At 34.6% G+C, this 17,881-nt stretch overlaps 1 protein-coding gene across 1 annotated transcript; it reads right to left on the reverse strand.

Moving 5' to 3' along the window:
* Positions 1-13,837: 13,837 nt before the first annotated feature.
* Positions 13,838-15,218, reverse strand: LOC114283380 (uncharacterized). The gene is made up of 2 exons (XM_082868024.1): positions 14,922-15,218; positions 13,838-14,812 (listed from the first exon to the last, which is right to left on the reverse strand). The coding sequence occupies exons 1-2, from the start codon at positions 15,181-15,183 to the stop codon at positions 13,959-13,961; spliced, it is 1,116 nt and encodes a 371-aa protein (XP_082724150.1). The 5' UTR covers positions 15,184-15,218; the 3' UTR covers positions 13,838-13,958.
* Between the last annotated feature and the right edge of the window lie 2,663 nt (positions 15,219-17,881).

Consider the following 17,881-nt stretch of genomic DNA (forward strand, 5'->3'; position numbering starts at 1 on the left):
AAGGGGGGCACGTGACTCCCCTGGACCTTTGTGCCAATTTAGTTGGGATCTTGAAGTTATGTTGTGATGTTCTTTGCACTTTTCTCCCTTTTATTGTTGTAATTCATACTTTGTAAGCTTGATTTCATCAATAAATTTTTTTCTTTTGTTGATTAAAAAAAAAATATTACTATATGCTGATTGTATCACTTGAGGTAGGACAATTGTTAACTGTGAGGTGGAAATGTTATCTAAGATATAACTATTGCCCTACTTTTTACACATCATCAATATTAATTTAAATCGTAACGAATGTATATTGTAAAATGATTATCCATTTCCTAAGCACAATTTTTGAGATAACTGAATGATTAATATCTCTTCACATACTTTTCATTTGCCTAACTCACTAAACTAGCAAGGAACTAAATGCTTGGATTCATCATTTGGCAAATAAGAAAACAAACTCTATCAAAACAAATCCATGTATCAATTAGTTTAATAATATATATAATAAAATAAAAAATAAACCTAAAACTCTTGTTTTGTTTCTCACCAAAATTGGTAAGAGACAAAAGTAATTATATAAAAAATAAAATCAAAAAATCAAAATACTAACTGTCTATCTAAATACAAAACATTAAAAATGAAGACATGTATTCTCTTTTATTTTGATTCATTCAAACACAATGATGAGAAATAACAATCATTTTCTTTTCTTTTCTTTTCTTTTCTCACCAAATAACCAAAAGAGAAATCATATCTTATTATTTCTCTACTCACGTAGCTAGTTTACTAAGCATACATCGTTAAGAAAACACACACACACACACACACACACACACACACACACATATATATCTAATTATACATAGAATTTCAAATAAACTTTATTATAGCATATCCAGTTGAAAAGCTTTATAAACTAAGTTAAAACTAGAACATTTAGGAAAGTGATTTATAAGAAATGAAACCTTTTATTTACAATATATTTACTGGCAGAAACTATTACACATCTGTAACTTGTTTTCTTTGTTAGTAAGGCCACTCATCCACCTTTGCCAAATCCCAATTTTTGGGGGGCAGGAATGGACCTTAATCTCTCTGGGATGCTGACATTGTTAGGGTTGTACAAACCCCGAAGCAAAGGCATTTCTCCTTCATCCACTTGTAACTCCTTCACATGACAGTTGAGAAGTTGTAAAATTTCGAGTTGAGAGAACCCTCCTGCAGTGCAAGCAAATTTATTTAGTCTGTAGTAGTAAAGAATTGTCAGCTTTGAAAGCTTCTCCAATGATGGCATAGGATCTTTCTCCATTACCCATCCATCCAAGAAGAGGTATTTGAGATTCAGTAAGAATTTGTGCATCTTTGTTGGTAGGTTTCCTATTTAACCTCAATTGAAGGAGGTGCTGGCACTAAGAAAGTGACTGTAGTGTAGGATTCCAAACAGTGTCCCTAAACACACGCAAACATAATGTTTGGAGGCTTCTTAATCTACCGATAGAGTCTAGAGTGAGCCTTTTGCTTTCTCCATTAAACACTACGTGAAGCTCATTGAGATTGATTAAATCACTTACGCTGTGTTTGGTTGAAGGATTTGGGAAGGAAAATGGAAAAGGTGTGTGAAATTATGTGAAATGTAGGTATATTTTATTTACATTTCACCTACCTTTTCTTTTTCCAAATCCCTTTTCAAATCTCCCAACTAAATCCGGTCACCAACAACAATGTAGTTTAGAGTTTGAAGGTTTGTTAGGTTTTCCAACTGGGAAAGGCCACTTAAAGCATCCAATTAAATGTCTCAACTACTTTGCATTGCATATCTTGTCTGGTGACATAATTGGGTGATCCATATTACCTGATAACATATATGGGTAACCCATATTGAAATATTCTAGGGTTTGTTGGGTTTGCAAGTTACGTATGGATGGTGGAATCTCATTTATTTTGGACTCACTTATCCTGAAGTACCTCAAGTGAAAGAACTTCTCTATTGCATCAAAGAAGATTTCTTTGAAAGGGTAGAACCTACTTTTTTCAAGATCTAACTCTCAACAATCTCAATTTTTTGTACAGAAATTCTATCTCTCCTATTTTGGCAGATTCATTTTCCAAGTTGAAGAACAAAAGGGTTCATAAAGGAAAATTTGATGAATGATCAATGGATTCAAACATTTTTAATCCATAGCTATGAGAAGCTAGTCTTCGATGTTTGCAAGGAGATAGTGCGGAATAAACATTTCCATCATAAGAAATTTAAACTCCTTTGACTTTTCAATTGCAAAATCTCGAAGAAGATCATGCGCTCAGCAACTTCTAATTCTCCTCCAGTTTCTTTTAGCTACTTGAATCAAATTTCTGTCAATCAGCTCATTTAAATATTCTGCAACCGTATCCTCTAAAGCTTCTCTACTTGCTTGTTGTACGAAACCTTTTGCCAACCATAATCGTACTCTTCTAGTGTTCAGTATCTTTTAAAAAATAAGTTTTGAAAACCAAACCAAACCAAAAATTCCAAATATGCTCCTAAATGTTGTATTTCAATTGGTTAAGTTGTATTTAACCTCGAATTGTACATTTGTAAGAACAACTAAGATTAAAAACCTTGATGAGAATATTGGTGCCTTGAGAGTGAAGCTCACAGAAGATGATTTAAAAGAGATATCTGATGCAATGCCCATCCTTGAGATCACGGGGCCTAGAATATATGAAAGTTTACTCGTGTCTCATATATTTTTGCATACACACCGCTGCCAAAGAATTCCAAGTGATTGGATTTATATTTTTTTTGTGATGGAATTAATGTTAATAGTGTTTTTGATCTGTTTTGTATTTCCTCTTGTGGCTTGTTGTGGCGTTGGTGTGTTGTCCTAATAACATTGTGTTCCGATGGTGTCAAGTTTGTTAGGAAAAATAAATTATTTCCCACAAGTAAATCAATCAATGGGAATAAAAACTAATGCGGAAAAATTAAATCAACAACGACACAAGAATTTTATGTGGTTCCCTCAATGTGAAGTACATCCATAGGATCGAAATCCAATTCCACTATCAACTAAAAAGTTTCCAAATGAGACACGAATGGTCTCACAAACCACCCTTAGGTGAATTCCAAATAATCACAAATAATCAAGAGGAAAGATCTCACCAAATAGACGAACAAAAGTTTTCAAAACAGATTGTAGAAACCCAAAGTAATAGACCCAAATCAATCTCCACTCAAGTAATCAAATATGCACCCAAACAAAACTTCCAAGCCTCTGTAGCAAAACAGCACCCACTGAAATTGATCACCAATACCATGTAGCTGCTGCACGCACCAAGGAGATAAAACAATTATAACCACCGGATATATAGAAGAACAAAAACAATATATATAAATATATTGTTAAATCTTGGGCTTTCGGCATTCCCGCTTCATGTGCCCTTTCTCATGGCAATAATAGCACTCAATGTCTTTCTTTGAAAAAGAACCATCTCTTGATTTGTCGTGGCTTTGATCACGACCATGAGGAGTCTTACTCCTTCCCCTTGTTTTGCTTTGGCCTCTCACAACAAATGCCTCTGAATGAGAAGAACCTTATGATTTTCTTCTAGTTTCTTCATTCAACAAGCTATTAGTGACTTGGCTCATTATGATAATTCCATCAGGCGCCGAATTACTAACCATCAAAACCAAAGTCTCCCAAATTTCGGGTAGAGAACAAAGTAGCATCAAAGCCTACAAGTCATCATCAAAAACAATTTTTATAGAAGCAAGTTGGTTAACAATACTCTTTATTTCATTCAAATGTTCCAGAATAGGGTTGCCATCTTTATATTTTAAATTAACCAACTTTCGAAACAAAAAAGCTTTATTTGTGACTGATTTTCTATCATAAAGACTTTCTAATTTTTTCATAAATCATGTGCCGAAGTTTCAGTAGCAACATGGTGAAGCACACTATCATCAATCCATTGACGGATAACTCTAACGGCTTTTCGTTTAAGCCTCTTCCATTCATTATCTTTCATACCCTCGGGTTTGCCACTATCACCCTCAGTAGGCTTATACAAATCTTTACAAAATAATAGGTCCTCTATTTAGTTTTCCTAGTTACCCAATTGCTTCCATTGAAACTAGACATACGACTCACATTCTCCTTCATTGATTTACACAAATAAATATATCCAAATAAACCGTAAGCTCTGATACCAATTGTTAGAGAAAATAGATGATTTCCCACAAGTAAATCAATCAATAGGAATAAAAACTAATGCGAAAAAATTAAATCAATAATGATACAAGAATTTTACATGGTTCCCTCAATATGAGGTACTCCAAATTTTCACAGATTGCTTATGGTTGGTCGAACAGCTTTGTGGTACATCATCATGAGATTGGGCTTTGCAACTGCTAATTTTGGAGAATTGATCTTTACTTAATGCTTTTGATTATGTAAATATATGTAATGTAAGTCAGTAGGTAGTCAAGCCAGCTCATGTTTTTGCTAAAACTGTCGTTCGGGGTAGTTAACTAGTAATATTTGGTTATGTCTATTATGGAAGTTGGTTTGGCTTTTAATATCAAAAAATAAGATTGTGATGTTAGTGCATCTTTTGGCTAAGCATTTTCATAGTACAGATGGATGAAATGTGAATTCCAAGTTTAATGCCCAAAATGTAGCCCCATAATTGAGAGAAAAAAAAAGGGGAAACTCTCTTTTAAACCTTTTGTGTCACATGATAAGATGTTAGTAGGTTTGACACTAGCTATTATATTGATTCAAATTTTAGACCTCACTGTACTGGCAATTAAATACTCTGATCATCGGTTATAGTTCGATTCCATCAAAGCTTGGCGGTAATGGAAGAGAGGGCTTTTGTTTGTGGCAGTGGCAATGACCATGACGGTCTTATTGGTAGTGGTGGTGGTGGTGGTGGATTTTGGGCCAATATTTCCTTTGTCTACAAAAATGTCAAGTTTTAACCGTTCAACCAGTGAACCACCCAATTCTTTGCAACATGCTCTGTTTGCCTTTGTGCTCCTTGACCTCATAGAGGAGCTTAACTCAACCATCAAGTGACTCTCCTTATCGCCTTTCTTATTAACCACCCCATAAGCAGTGTTTGGGAAGTTGGGCTGGGAGGTTTTTTTTGTTAAAATAGTTAATAAAGGCAAAATAAATATAAAATAATTAATAAGATAAAATGTCACATCTAAATTATAATTATTTAACTTTTTCTCTTACAAACATCAAATCAATTAAAAAAAAGCCAATTATCATTCCAAATACAACCTTTTTAATCAGACTAAACAACTAAGCAATTAAAAAGCCAACTAAAATAATGAATATATATTTTGACAATGGAATGGATGTTCATAACAATATATATCATCACAATTAAAAAGTAATAGCCAATAGTAGCAGTAATATAACCACACAATAATCTTTTATACATAAATAATAAAAAGAGAAGTCATTGGAAATCCAAATACAACAAACATGACAAGCACACCAACATGACAACAAATAAAAGGGAAAAATAAATAAATAAATAAAAAGAACTCCAAGTCTCCAACAGCACAACAGGCACACAATCATCACCAACAACTTTCTTTGTTTCCTCCAACTTTCATTCCTGTTAAATAAATAAAATGAAAAAAAAAACCCTAGATGTAAGAAATGTGTTAAAAAATAAAAAATAAAAAATGAAAAATGAAAAACAAAATTCTTAAAGATGTATGTAAAAGATGTTATCAATTATCACACGAGTGACACACGTGAGGTGGGTCAATTACTATATGCTGGTTACATCACTTGAGGTAGGACATGTGTTGACGTGGAAGTGTGAGGTGGAGATACTATCTAAAATATAGCATTACTGTCTTACCTTTTACACATCACCCATATTAATTTAAATCGTAACTACTACATATTGTAACATGATTATTTTATTTTCGAAGCACAATTTTTGAGATAATTGAATGACGGAATCATAATGTCTCTCCAGAAATCTTTTCATTTGTCTAACTCACTAAACTAGCAAGGAACAAAATGCTTGGATTCATCATTTGGCAGATAAACAAACAAGCTCTATCAAAACAAGTCCATATATGAATTAGTTTAATAAAAATAAAAAAATAAAAAAACTCCTAAACTCTTGTTTTGTTTCTCACCTATTTTGGTGAGAAACAAAAGTAGTTGTATAAAAAAAATCAAAATACGTAAACTCGCTATCAAAATACAAAGCATTAATAATAAAAAGACGTGTTTTCTCTTTCTAAACCCATTTTCTAGATCATTACAAGTTCAATTTTTCAAAGTAGCTAACGAAGTTTAATTTTTCATTACAAGTACCAATTACCGTGCACCAATACAATAGAAAGCTAGACATTTTCGAGGAAAATTCTTTCCTACCTTCAATATCATATCCTTCTATAAACTCAGTTGAAATGAACAAGCATTTTCACGGGCAAAGGTTCCCGCGTTTTTCTAGACGAGCGCGGGTAATGAAACTAGTCCGAGACTATAGGTTTAGGGTAGCCACTTGGAATATAGGAACTTTAACTGGTAAGACGATGGAGTTGGTAGATGTTATGATTAGGAGGAGAGTTAGTATAGCTTGCGTACAAGAAACTAAGTGAATGGATGAGAAGGCTAGAGAAATTGAGGATACCGGTTTTAAACTGTATTACAGTGGTAAGGATAGATGCAGGAATGGGGTAGGTATCTTAATTGCCAAGGGTCTTGTGGAGAATGTAGTGGCGGTCATTAGAAAAGGGGATAGGATTATGCTAGTTAAACTAGTTATTGGTGGGAATATAGTGAACGTTATTAGTATATACGCCCCTCAAGTAGGATTAGATGATCAGACTAAGAGGCATTTTTGGGAGCAAATGGATGAGATCTTATAGGAGATACTCGTAGGAGAGAACCTGGTTATAGGTGGAGATTTTAATGGCCATGTAGGCATAGATAAACTGGGCTATGAAAGGGTGCACGGTGGATATGATTTTGGTGACAGAAATGAGGCTAGAGAGAGTATTTTAGATTTTGCGTTGGCTTCTGACCTAGTGGTGGCCAATACTATGTATAACGAGAGGGAGGAGCATTTGATAACCGTAAAAAGTGGGTCAGTTAAGAGCCAAATAGATTACTTCTTAGTGAGAAAAGTGGACTGCCTAAAATGCAATGATTGTAAGGTGATTCCTGGAGAGAACCTGACCTCTCAACATAGGATTTTGGTACTAGATTTATGTTTTAGAGGGCAATACCAAGCTAGGAAGGATGGTGGGCATCGTAGGACGAGATGGTAGGACCTAAAAGGGGATAAATTAGAAGTTTTTAAGAATAGAATGGATAAGAAAGGTACTTGGGCCTTGGAAGATGATGCTAACACTATGTGGAACTCGATAGCCAATTGTATGAGGAGAATCTCAAGGGAAGTGCTTGGAGAGTCGAAAGGAACGGGACCCAGCTCTAGGGAAACTTGGTGGTGGAGGGAAGAAGTTCAAGCGATAGTTAAGGCAAAAAAACAGTGCTTTAAAAAGTGGCAAAAGGATAGAACTGAGGAAAACCTTAAGAGCTATAGATTGGCTAATAAGGAGATCAAGAAAGTAGTGAGAGAGGCTAAGTTGAAAGCTTATGATGATCTATACACTAGACTAGATAGCAAGGAGAGAGAGAAGAGGGTATACAAACTTGCTAAGATACGAGAGAGGAAAATAAGAGATTTTAATCAAGTTAAGTGCATCAAGAGTGAGGATTCTAAGGTATTGGTGAGGGATGAAGAGATTAAGAAAAGATGGAAGAACTATTTTGAGAAACTATTAAATGAAGAATATGGAGGTACGACAATAAGGGAAGAAATAACCAGTAATACGATAAACCAAGACTATAGGTTCTATTGCAGGATTAGAAACTTTGAAGTGGAGATTGCACTTAAGAAGATGAAATCAAATAAGGCTTTAGGACCAGATGATATCCCTATTGAAGCTTGGAAGTGTTTGGGTAAAAAGGGGATTGCTTGGTTGACTAGGTTGTTCAGCAAAATTTTGTTGACTAGGAACATGCCAGATGAGTGGAGGAAGAGCATTTTAGTGCCAATCTATAAGAATAAAGGTGATGTCCAGAATTGCAACAACTATAGAGGAATCAAGCTAATGTGTCATATAATGAAAGTATAGGAGAAGGTGATAGAACGTAGATTGCGAGATATAACGGAGGTGTTAGAGAATCAATTTGGGTTTATGCCTAGCAGGTCAACAATGGAAGCGATCTATCTTTTGAGGAGAGTAATAGAAAAGTATAGAGAAAAGAAAAAAGACATTCATATGGTGTTTATCGACTTTGAGAAAGCATATGATAGAGTGTCCCGGGATATAATATGGTGGGTGTTAGCAAAGAAAGGGGTGACAAAAGGTTACATTGATATGATTAGGGATATGTATGAAGGGTTGGTGACCACTATTAGATCGCCTGCTGGAGAGACAAATGAATTTCCTATCATTGTAGAGTTACACCAAGGATCTACCTTAAGTCCTTATCTTTTTGCTTTAGTTATGGATGAGTTGACAAAAAATATCCAAGATGACGTGCCATGGTGTATGCTTTTTGCAGACGATATAGTGCTAGTGGATGAGACTAGAGAAGCAGTACAAAGTTGGAGATTTGGAGAAAATCTCTTGAATCTAAAGGATTCCGAATAAGTAGAACTAAAATAGAGTACATGGAGTGTAAATTTAGTAACAGTAACAATGAAAGCAGAGGAGAAGTAAAGATTGAGAATCAAGAACTGCCTAACAGTGAACATTTTCGTTATTTAGGGTCGATTATCACAACAGCGGGGGGAGATTGATGCGGATGTTGCCCATAAGATTAAGGCGGGATGGTATAAGTAGAGAAGTACGTCTGGGGTATTGTGCGATAAACGAATACCCACTAGACTTAAAAGGTAAGTTCTATAGAACGGCTATTAGACCAGCGATGTTGTATGGGACGGAGTGTTGGGCAACCAAGAAACAACATGTAGATAAGATGAGTGTGACTGAGATGAGAATGCTAAGGTGAATGTGTCGCAAGACTAGATAAGACAGAATTAGAAATGAGTGTATTCAGAAATGGGTAGGAGTAGCATCGATAGAAGATAAGTTGAGAGAAAATCGATTGAGATGGTTTGGTCATATTCAACGGAGACCAACAGATGCAGTAGTGAAGAGATGCGATGCTGTAATGGTAGATGGAAGTGTTAGGGGACGGGATAGGCCTAGATTAACGTTGGTTAGCGTTGTAAATAGAGATATGGATCTACTTAATTTGACTAACGAAATGGCCTTTAATAGGGCCGCGTGGAGAAGAAGGATTCATGTAGTTGACCCCATTTGATGGGACTCAAGGTTTGGTTTGGTTTGGTTTGGTTTGAAAGAGCTTAACCCACTCGTAACAAAATGAAAAAATGAGTAAAGTGCGCCAATAAACATAACACCTTGGCCATTCATAGGAACTAGAAATGTACAAACATGTAGATACACACGCACAAAGTCACACATGCACACATACAAATGCATGTATTAATAAGTACTAGAAATGTCCCCACACGTGCATTTTACTACACTTATTTATCTCCACTCTTCTCCCACACAAAAAAATCCCTCATTTTGAACTTACTATTTAAATTCTTCTAAAACTAAAATGCTATGATTTTACCAACAATATTGCGAGATACTTTGTGACCAAATCGAAAAGAAATGTTTTTTGGACACAAATTAAAAAAAATTAACAAAAATTTTCAAAAAAAATTACGCTCTATTTGGTTTAACTTTTCTAAAACTGTTTTCAAATGAGTTTTCATTTGTATTTAGGGATTTTTTTCTTCATATTTTAATTAATTTTTTATATTTTTTAGATTCACTTAATCTAAATGCTTATAAAAGGTAAAAAAAAAAAAAGAGACTAAAATATAAAAATAGTTGACTAAAAAAAAAACGAAAATTAGAAGAAAAAAAAAACTATGTGCATTTTTGTTTGAATTTCCGTTTGTATTTAGTAAATTTTTTTTTCTTCTACATTTTAGTCAATTTTATTTTTATGTTTTTTAGATACATCTAATTTTGGTATATCTAAAATGTAAAAATAAAAAATAAAAAATAGAATATAAAAAATAGTTCATTAAAAAGAGATGAAAACCTGTTTAAAAATGAATTTAAAAAAAAATAGAAAACTAACTTTTTTTTGGGTGAAAAGTGGGATGGGGTTAACAATATTTTGTCCAAATATTAGGGGAGGTGAATTTAATTTATCTAAAAAAATTAAATTGCAAATACATCCCTGATAGTTTTAAAAGTTACAAATACTCTATTGTAAAAAAATTTACTTAGCAGAATTAATAGAAAAAAATAAAATTTCTAATTACTCTTCTATACAACAATAAAATTATCTGTATTATTAATTGAAATATATTTATGATATTATTAAAAACCGTTAATTGATTTAATAAGTTTTTAGAAAAAATGTGTCATCTGTTGTGCGATTAAAAATTTAAAGAGGCGAGATGTAATTTTTAAAACTGTAATGGATAATATGTATTTTAAGCAAACATCATGGAGATGTGCTTATAATTTATCTATTTAAAAAAAAAAAAAAGGGTAAATCAACCTGCCCAGTATATATATTGGTGTTCAATTTTTTTTTCTTCCATATATTGGTAATGCTATATGGCCCAATATATATAGGAAAATGAGTGGGAGGACTAATTAGTGCTCCCACTAAGGATGTGGCAGTAAGTCCCACCATGAATGATTTGATGTTTTGGTCCTGGTGTTGTATATTTTTTCTTTTTTTATTGAGTGCCATGTCATTAGTGGTCTTTTTAGAGCTCCAAAATTAGTGGTCTCTATCATTGTTGATATATATATAGGGAAAGAGTGAAGTTGTAGAGTTGAGTTGAGTTGAGTTGAGGAGGAAGAAGAAAGTGGAAGTGATCGATTACACAAACAATGGCTGATTTTGAGATGCCTAGAGTTAGACTCGGAATCCACGGATTTGAGGTAACAAAACCCTAATTACCCCTTCTTTTTTTTTTTCTTCCAAATTCCCACCAATAATCGGTATTTGTTTCAGTTCAAACACGATTATGGAGCTAGAATTTGAAATTCAGATGATTATCAATATACATGTCGGTTCAATTCTTTACACTCCAATCGCATTTGCATCGAGATATTTGTGTGTGTGTGTGTGTAATAGAATATATATATATATACACACATTAGATTGAATTTCAGTCTCAGTAGTGCTTCAAATCAGGCTTTTATTTGAATAGACTGTGAAAAATCAGAGTCTTGTTGATTTATTTTAATTATTTTTCTGGCTGGGTTATTTTTATTTTAGTTAAGCTAATTTGTACTTTTGAAATAATACTTGAAAAGCTTTGATTTTGCTGACAACAGCCAAAATCAAAAAATTTATCCATTATCAAAAGTTTTCCTGGCAACAGACAGGACTGCCATGATTTATGAAACATAGATATGAATACAGGATAGAGAAACAACATGAGAAGGATACCAATATGACAAATTTATAAAAAAAAAGGTATGATACAACAATAAATATGTATTGCACCAGCTACGATAAACTGCTAAGAACCTACCAGAACTTTCAATTCAGTAGTTTTCACCTCCTAAGCATTGCATCTGCACTTTGCTAAGTCAAAAAGTGATGCGGTGTGTAGTTAGCTTTCTTGCAGAAAGGCAGACTTGAAACTGACTTACAGCTTGCTTTGCTCTGGAGGGAGCTTCCTGAATCAGACCAACTCGGCTGGACTGATCGGTATACCAATAATCAAGTCATCAGTCAACTGGTTCTCGTCTAGAGTGAATATGCCACTGATGCATAAGGCAGTGTGGCACCTACTTAATCACATAGAGTTTGTAGCTAGGTGTCACATACACAAAGACCTAAACATTGCGTTAGACTAGGTGGTCAAAATAGAAAAAAGACAAGCTGCTAACATGAAGCTACCTTGTTTGCATTCTAGAAACGGTAGCTTCCACATCCTTCCTGCCTGCTGAAATTGATGTGAATGATCGTGACAACTCTTCAAATCCTATTCAGTCTGATTATATATGTCACTGAAACAAAGTGATTCCATTCTGTCTTTGTTTTATTTTCAGATTCCGAGGATGAGCCGCCGTGGTGCAATGGTAGCCCATCAGCATTCCTCACAGATTGGTCTACTGTTGATTGAGACCAGGGTGTTGAATCTGTTTGCACTTTGATGTGACAACATTCAAGAACAAGTTGGATTGGGTTTGAAAACTACACTAAACCTATATATATATATATATATATCTTGTATGTGTGTATGTATGTGTATAAATATATCTTGTATGTATGTATGTATGTGTATAAATATAAAAGTAATTTTATCATAACATATTTATTACTAATTATGTATTTGAGTATCAGTTAAATATTCTTTATTTCAGTTTTATAACGTATTCATGTAAAAAAACATTAACGTTATGTTATGAGGATGCAAATTTCGACAAAAGTTGACATGCTTTAATTTTACTGTTTCTCAATTTTTCTGGTCTAGTACGCAAAGTATTTGAAGAAACTAGTCTTACATTTATTTTAACAATTATACTCTAACATTACACAAGAAATGTCACATCTTATTGTCAAAATATGTTGAATACTTGGAGTATCTTGAACATATATGATACTTTGATTCTAAAATTAAAGACAAATAAACTTTAATTGGGATATTTTTGGGAAGTATTGGATAAGCATTTGTGAGTATCCAACGAGTATTGGTATCCAATACAATTTCGATATGGAAGTATCCATGCTTCATAGGCTATGATAACAGGTTAAGGCAGTGTTATTAAAAGCGATAAGCACACCAAGGCGCCAAGGTCTCTTGAGGCATTAGGTGCAAGGCGCAAGGCAAGGCGCAGGCTTTATCGAAGTAAAGCGCACCATGACAAGTTAAAATAATATAATTTAATATGAGACATATAAGCAAATAACTAATTGGTATAAGATAAACAAAATGCAATATTGAACATTTAAAAAAATAAATACCAACAAATATCGCTATTTTAACATAGACAAATGAGTATACGCATGCATTTCAAAACATAAAACGCGAATATCCATGATCTAAAAGTCAACTAATAACAATATTTCAAGTTTAAGCATGCATTTCAAAACATCAACAAATTAAACCAACAAAACATAAAGTCTTTGCTTCCATTTATCCAATGAGGATCTAACAATCATTATCATCCTCAATATCAATAACACGCAATTCATAATCTTCTTCTTCATCATTGGATTTGTATCCTTCTATATCTTCCTCTTCTGTCTCCTCTGAATCTGCCTCTTCCTCATCTATCAATTGACATGCATTTGATGATCTAGAACCCCTTGGCCTTGCCCTCGACGATGATGGTGTCTTTGAAGTTGTTGATCTAGTTCGCTTATTTCTTTCCCGAACACCAGAAGCTCTAGTAACATCACCCCACGTCAAACTTTCATTATCAAACACATTATCGTTGTTTTCATCCTCTTCTCCATCCATCTTCCCAACCAACCACTCATTGCTTTCATCAATATTTGTTAAAGTGATGGGATCAAGTGTGTCATGCATATCATATCGACGTCTCAATTGTCTATTATACTTAATAAATACCAAATCATTGAGACGTTGTTGTTCCAACCTATTTCTTTTTTTGTTGTGGAGCTACAAGAAAAAGAGAATGTATTAAAATTTACCATATGAGAAGGGAAAAAAAAAAGGAATTCACCAAACTTGAGGTAGATGCTCACATGTTCAAATACACTCCAATTTCTTTCACAACCAGATGCACTACAGGTTAAGCTAAGAACTTTTATGGCAAACTTTTGCAAATTTGGGGCTGAAGAACCATATGCAGACCACCAATCAGCTGTGAATTGCAACTAATTTTAGCACAACTAGAAACTTTTGATTTAATCTAGAGGCATGAAAAAGTTAATGGTGTAAAATGGATTACCTGGTGCCCTTGTCACTCTCTGCCTAATTGCTAGTGGCATTGCAAAGAGACCTTCAGATTTTGTATAAATACTCATTTCTTGAGTGATTTTATCTTGAATGTCAGTGCCTTGAACCAACCTTGACACACACTTATACAACCCTGTCATGATTTCAGGATCATGCTCAATACTTGGATTAGAATAGAAGAACTCCAGATTCAAAAAATGGCCAGCTGCATGAAGAGGTTGATGCAATTGGATATTCCACCTATTGTCAATGATTTCAAAGATGTTCTTGTATTTTTCTTCTTTTTCATTAAATGACTTTGCAATACTTTCTTTAGCCCTATCCATAGCCTCATAAATGTATCCCATGGCAGGTTTTTTCTCAGAATCAACCAACCTAAGCACATGCACAAGTGGACCTGAGACCTTAAGAGCATAGACAGCCAAATTCCAAAATGATGGCATCAACATAATCTGTGTTGCTTGTTTACCCTTTGGCTCCTTTGCCCATTTGGAGCTTGTCCATTCCTCCGAAGTGAACATCTTTCTCAAGTTGTTTTTTTGTTGATGAATCCTAGATAGAGTGAGAAAGGCTGTTGCAAATCTTGTCTTTGTAGGCTTGACCAAATTCTTTAACTGTGTAAACATCCTCATCATATTCAACACACCTGGACGGTTATAAATATAACCGTGTACCAGAATAGCCCTGTCAAATGTCTTCTTCATATGTGGCAATTTGAAAATATCTTCCAGTATCAAATCCAAGCAGTGAGCCGCACATGGTGTCCAAAAAAGGTGTGGTCTCTTTGCCTCCAAAAACTTACCTATTAAAATTATAGAAGCAAAACACATAAGATTATTTAATAACAACTAAACTAACTAACTAACTAGCTAGTAAGTACATATAGAATCAAGAAGACAAGAGATTATTACCAGCCAACACATTAGCTGAGGCACTATCTGTGATAATTTGGACTACATTAACTTCTCCAACATCATCCACAAACTTATCAAGTAGTTCGAAGAGTTTTTGCCCATCCTTTGAATAGCTTGAAGCATCGATGGACTCAACAAACATAGTTCCTCTAGGACAATTGACTAAAAAATTAATCAAAGTCCTTCCATTCTGCGAAGTCCATCCATCTGACATCAAGGAACACCCATATTTCACCCATTCCTCTTTATGAATCCTCATCAACTCATTTGTATGATTCAACTCTTTCTTCAGATATGGAACCCGTACTTCATGGAAACTGGGAGGTTTCATACCAGGACCATACTGCCCAATTGCTTCAACCATTGGTCCAAAGCTATCATAACTAATTGCATTAAAAGCTATACCTGCATCATACATCCACCTTGTGATTCTTATCACTGCTCGGTCTCTTAATTCTTTCTTATAAGGATCATTATGATCAATTGTTGTCTGTTTTCCTTTTTTATTTTGCACCACAAAATCAGGATTGGGTGTGTAGAATACATCCATGGGCCCCTTCTTCTTCAACCTTTTTAATCCAGCAAAAGAACTATTTTGATTGTTTGGCAATGCTTTACCACTTGATCCACGAGGCCGCTGAATCTCATAAGCAATGTCATCTTCATCCTCTTCAAAATCATTGTTCATCTCATCAAAATGAGGCAACAAGTTCATTTGATCTTTCTGTGTTTTCTTGTTTCCCATATACTCTTTTATCTCTTCCCTTACATCAAGTGGACATTTTTGACAAACTGTGACATTCCTTGAACCTCCAACAGGATGTTGTTTGACTCTATAAACCCCTCCATTAGATACTTTACCACAAAAATTACACTTAAATTGATTTGGGTTCTTAGGATCTAACTGATGTGCATATTTCCATGCAGGATCTTTTCTTGTACTTTCAGATGCCATCTAAATCATAGAAGTAGAGAATTCAGAATTAAAAAAAATTAATTTTAGTATATTTTAGTTGAACCATAAACAGAGCACAACTAGAAATTAAATTAAATTTTGAACCATAAACAGAGCACAACCATAAACAGAATTAAAAAAAATTAATTTTAATATATTTTAGTTGAACCATTAATTTTAGTATATTTTAGTTGAACCATAAAAAATTAATCATAGAAGTAAAGAAATTAAATAAATTAAATCATTGAACCATAAACAGAGCACAACTAGAAGTTAATTTTAGTTGTGCTAAAATTAAATCTAAGCAGAGCAATTCAGAATTAAAAAAAAATTAAATAAAAAAAAAAGAAAAAGGTTCAAACAGATGAGGAGAAGGCAAAAAAAATTAAAAAAAAAAAAAAAACAGACGAACAGACGAGACGAAGAGACGACCAAGAAGACAGAAAAAGACGAACAAGGCAGACGAGACGAAGAGACGACCAAGAAGACGAAAAGACGAACAGGCGAACAGACAAACAAGACGAAGAGAATAGACGAACAAACGAAGAGAATAGACGGAGAGAAGGAGAAGAAGAGACGAAGAAACAAAGAGAAGAACATACTTGGGCATCCTGAACTGGAAGACGACTGCGCTGGAAGATGATTGGAAGAGAAGAACTTCTTTGAAGATTTGGATTAGGGCTCGATGTTTCTTTCGTCGTCGCTGATTTGGGTTAAATCTTCAAGTATATTTGAAGGAAATAATCTGCTGTAGCTGACCCTGAAATCTTGGTGGTCCAATCTGTATGAAAAAAAAAAAAAGCCCTCAAGGCCTGCGCCTTGGGCTTAACTGCGCCTAGCTCGAAGCGTGAGCTTTAATCGCGCCTTAGTGACATCGCCTCGCCTTGACCACTGCAAGGCGCAAGGGGTGGGCATGGCTGGGCTTTGCGCCTAGGTGCGCTTTTAATAACACTGGGTTAAGGTTGTTTTTTGTTAGCTTCACAGATGAAGAAGAAGAGGAAGAAGAATGAACCGAGAGAGAAAGAGAGAAGTCGCTGCTCTAATATTATTTCAATGATAATAGGGTTACAACTTACGCATACGTATTTAAGTTAATAAACATAAACATAAGCTAAAGTACTAAACTACCCTTAGATAACAATAACACTTAACACTCCCCATCAAGTAGGTGCAAATATATCTCTCATGCCCAAGTTGCAACAAATAGGATGGAAGACCTTATTGCTAAGACCTTTAGTAAATATGTCAGCCAATTGATCTTTCGACTTCACATAAGGCATACATATCAGACCCTTAGTCAATTTCTCCTTAATAAAATGTCTGTCGATTTAAATGTCTGATAGTAACTTTGTTGTCACAATACAAAGTCACGGGTCCATCACAAATGATTCCTATATCGCCCAACAAGGATTGAAGCCACATAAGGTCACACGTACCATGTGCTATAGCTCTATATTCTGCTTCTGCACTAGACCTGAACACAACTGCTTGCTTCTTACTATGCTAGGTAACCAAATTTCCCCCCACAAAAGCGCAGTAACCAGAAGTAAATCGACTGTCATCTATAGAACTAGCCCAATTTGCATCCGTGAAGACCTCTAACCTCAAGTGGCCATGATTTGAAAACAGAATCCCTTTTCCTGGAGCTAATTTAAGGTGCCTCAAAATGCAATATGCTGCATCTAAATATGCTGCACGAGGATCATGCATGAATTGACTCACTATTCCGACTGCATGAGCAATATCAAGACGAGTATGGGATAGATATATAAGTCTTCCCACAAGTCTCTGGTACCTATTCTTCCCACCAACACCACTGCAGAGACGATGGTTAGCTTCAATGGGCGAATCAGAAGGTTTGCAACCCAACATGCTAGTTTCTCTAAGAAGATCTAGAACATACTTCCTTTGAGAAATAAAGATGTCTTTGTCAGATCTAGAAACTTCAATTCCAAGAAAGTATCTCAAAGAGCCAAGATCTTTTGTCACGCCCCCAAACTGC

This window comes from Camellia sinensis, chromosome 5, assembly GCF_055761805.1.
Source record: "Camellia sinensis isolate YWXY chromosome 5, ASM5576180v1, whole genome shotgun sequence".
Lineage (NCBI taxonomy): Eukaryota > Viridiplantae > Streptophyta > Magnoliopsida > Ericales > Theaceae > Camellia > Camellia sinensis.

Excerpts from the sequence above, each read along its gene's own strand:
- LOC114283380 (XM_082868024.1), bottom strand. The coding sequence starts at position 15,183 with ATGAGGATTCATAAAGAGGAATGGGTGAAATATGGGTGTTCCTTGATG. Across the intron at positions 14,813-14,921 it reads CTCAGCTAATGTGTTGGCTG|GTAAGTTTTTGGAGGCAAAG; the intron begins GTAATAATCTCT and ends TAATTTTAATAG.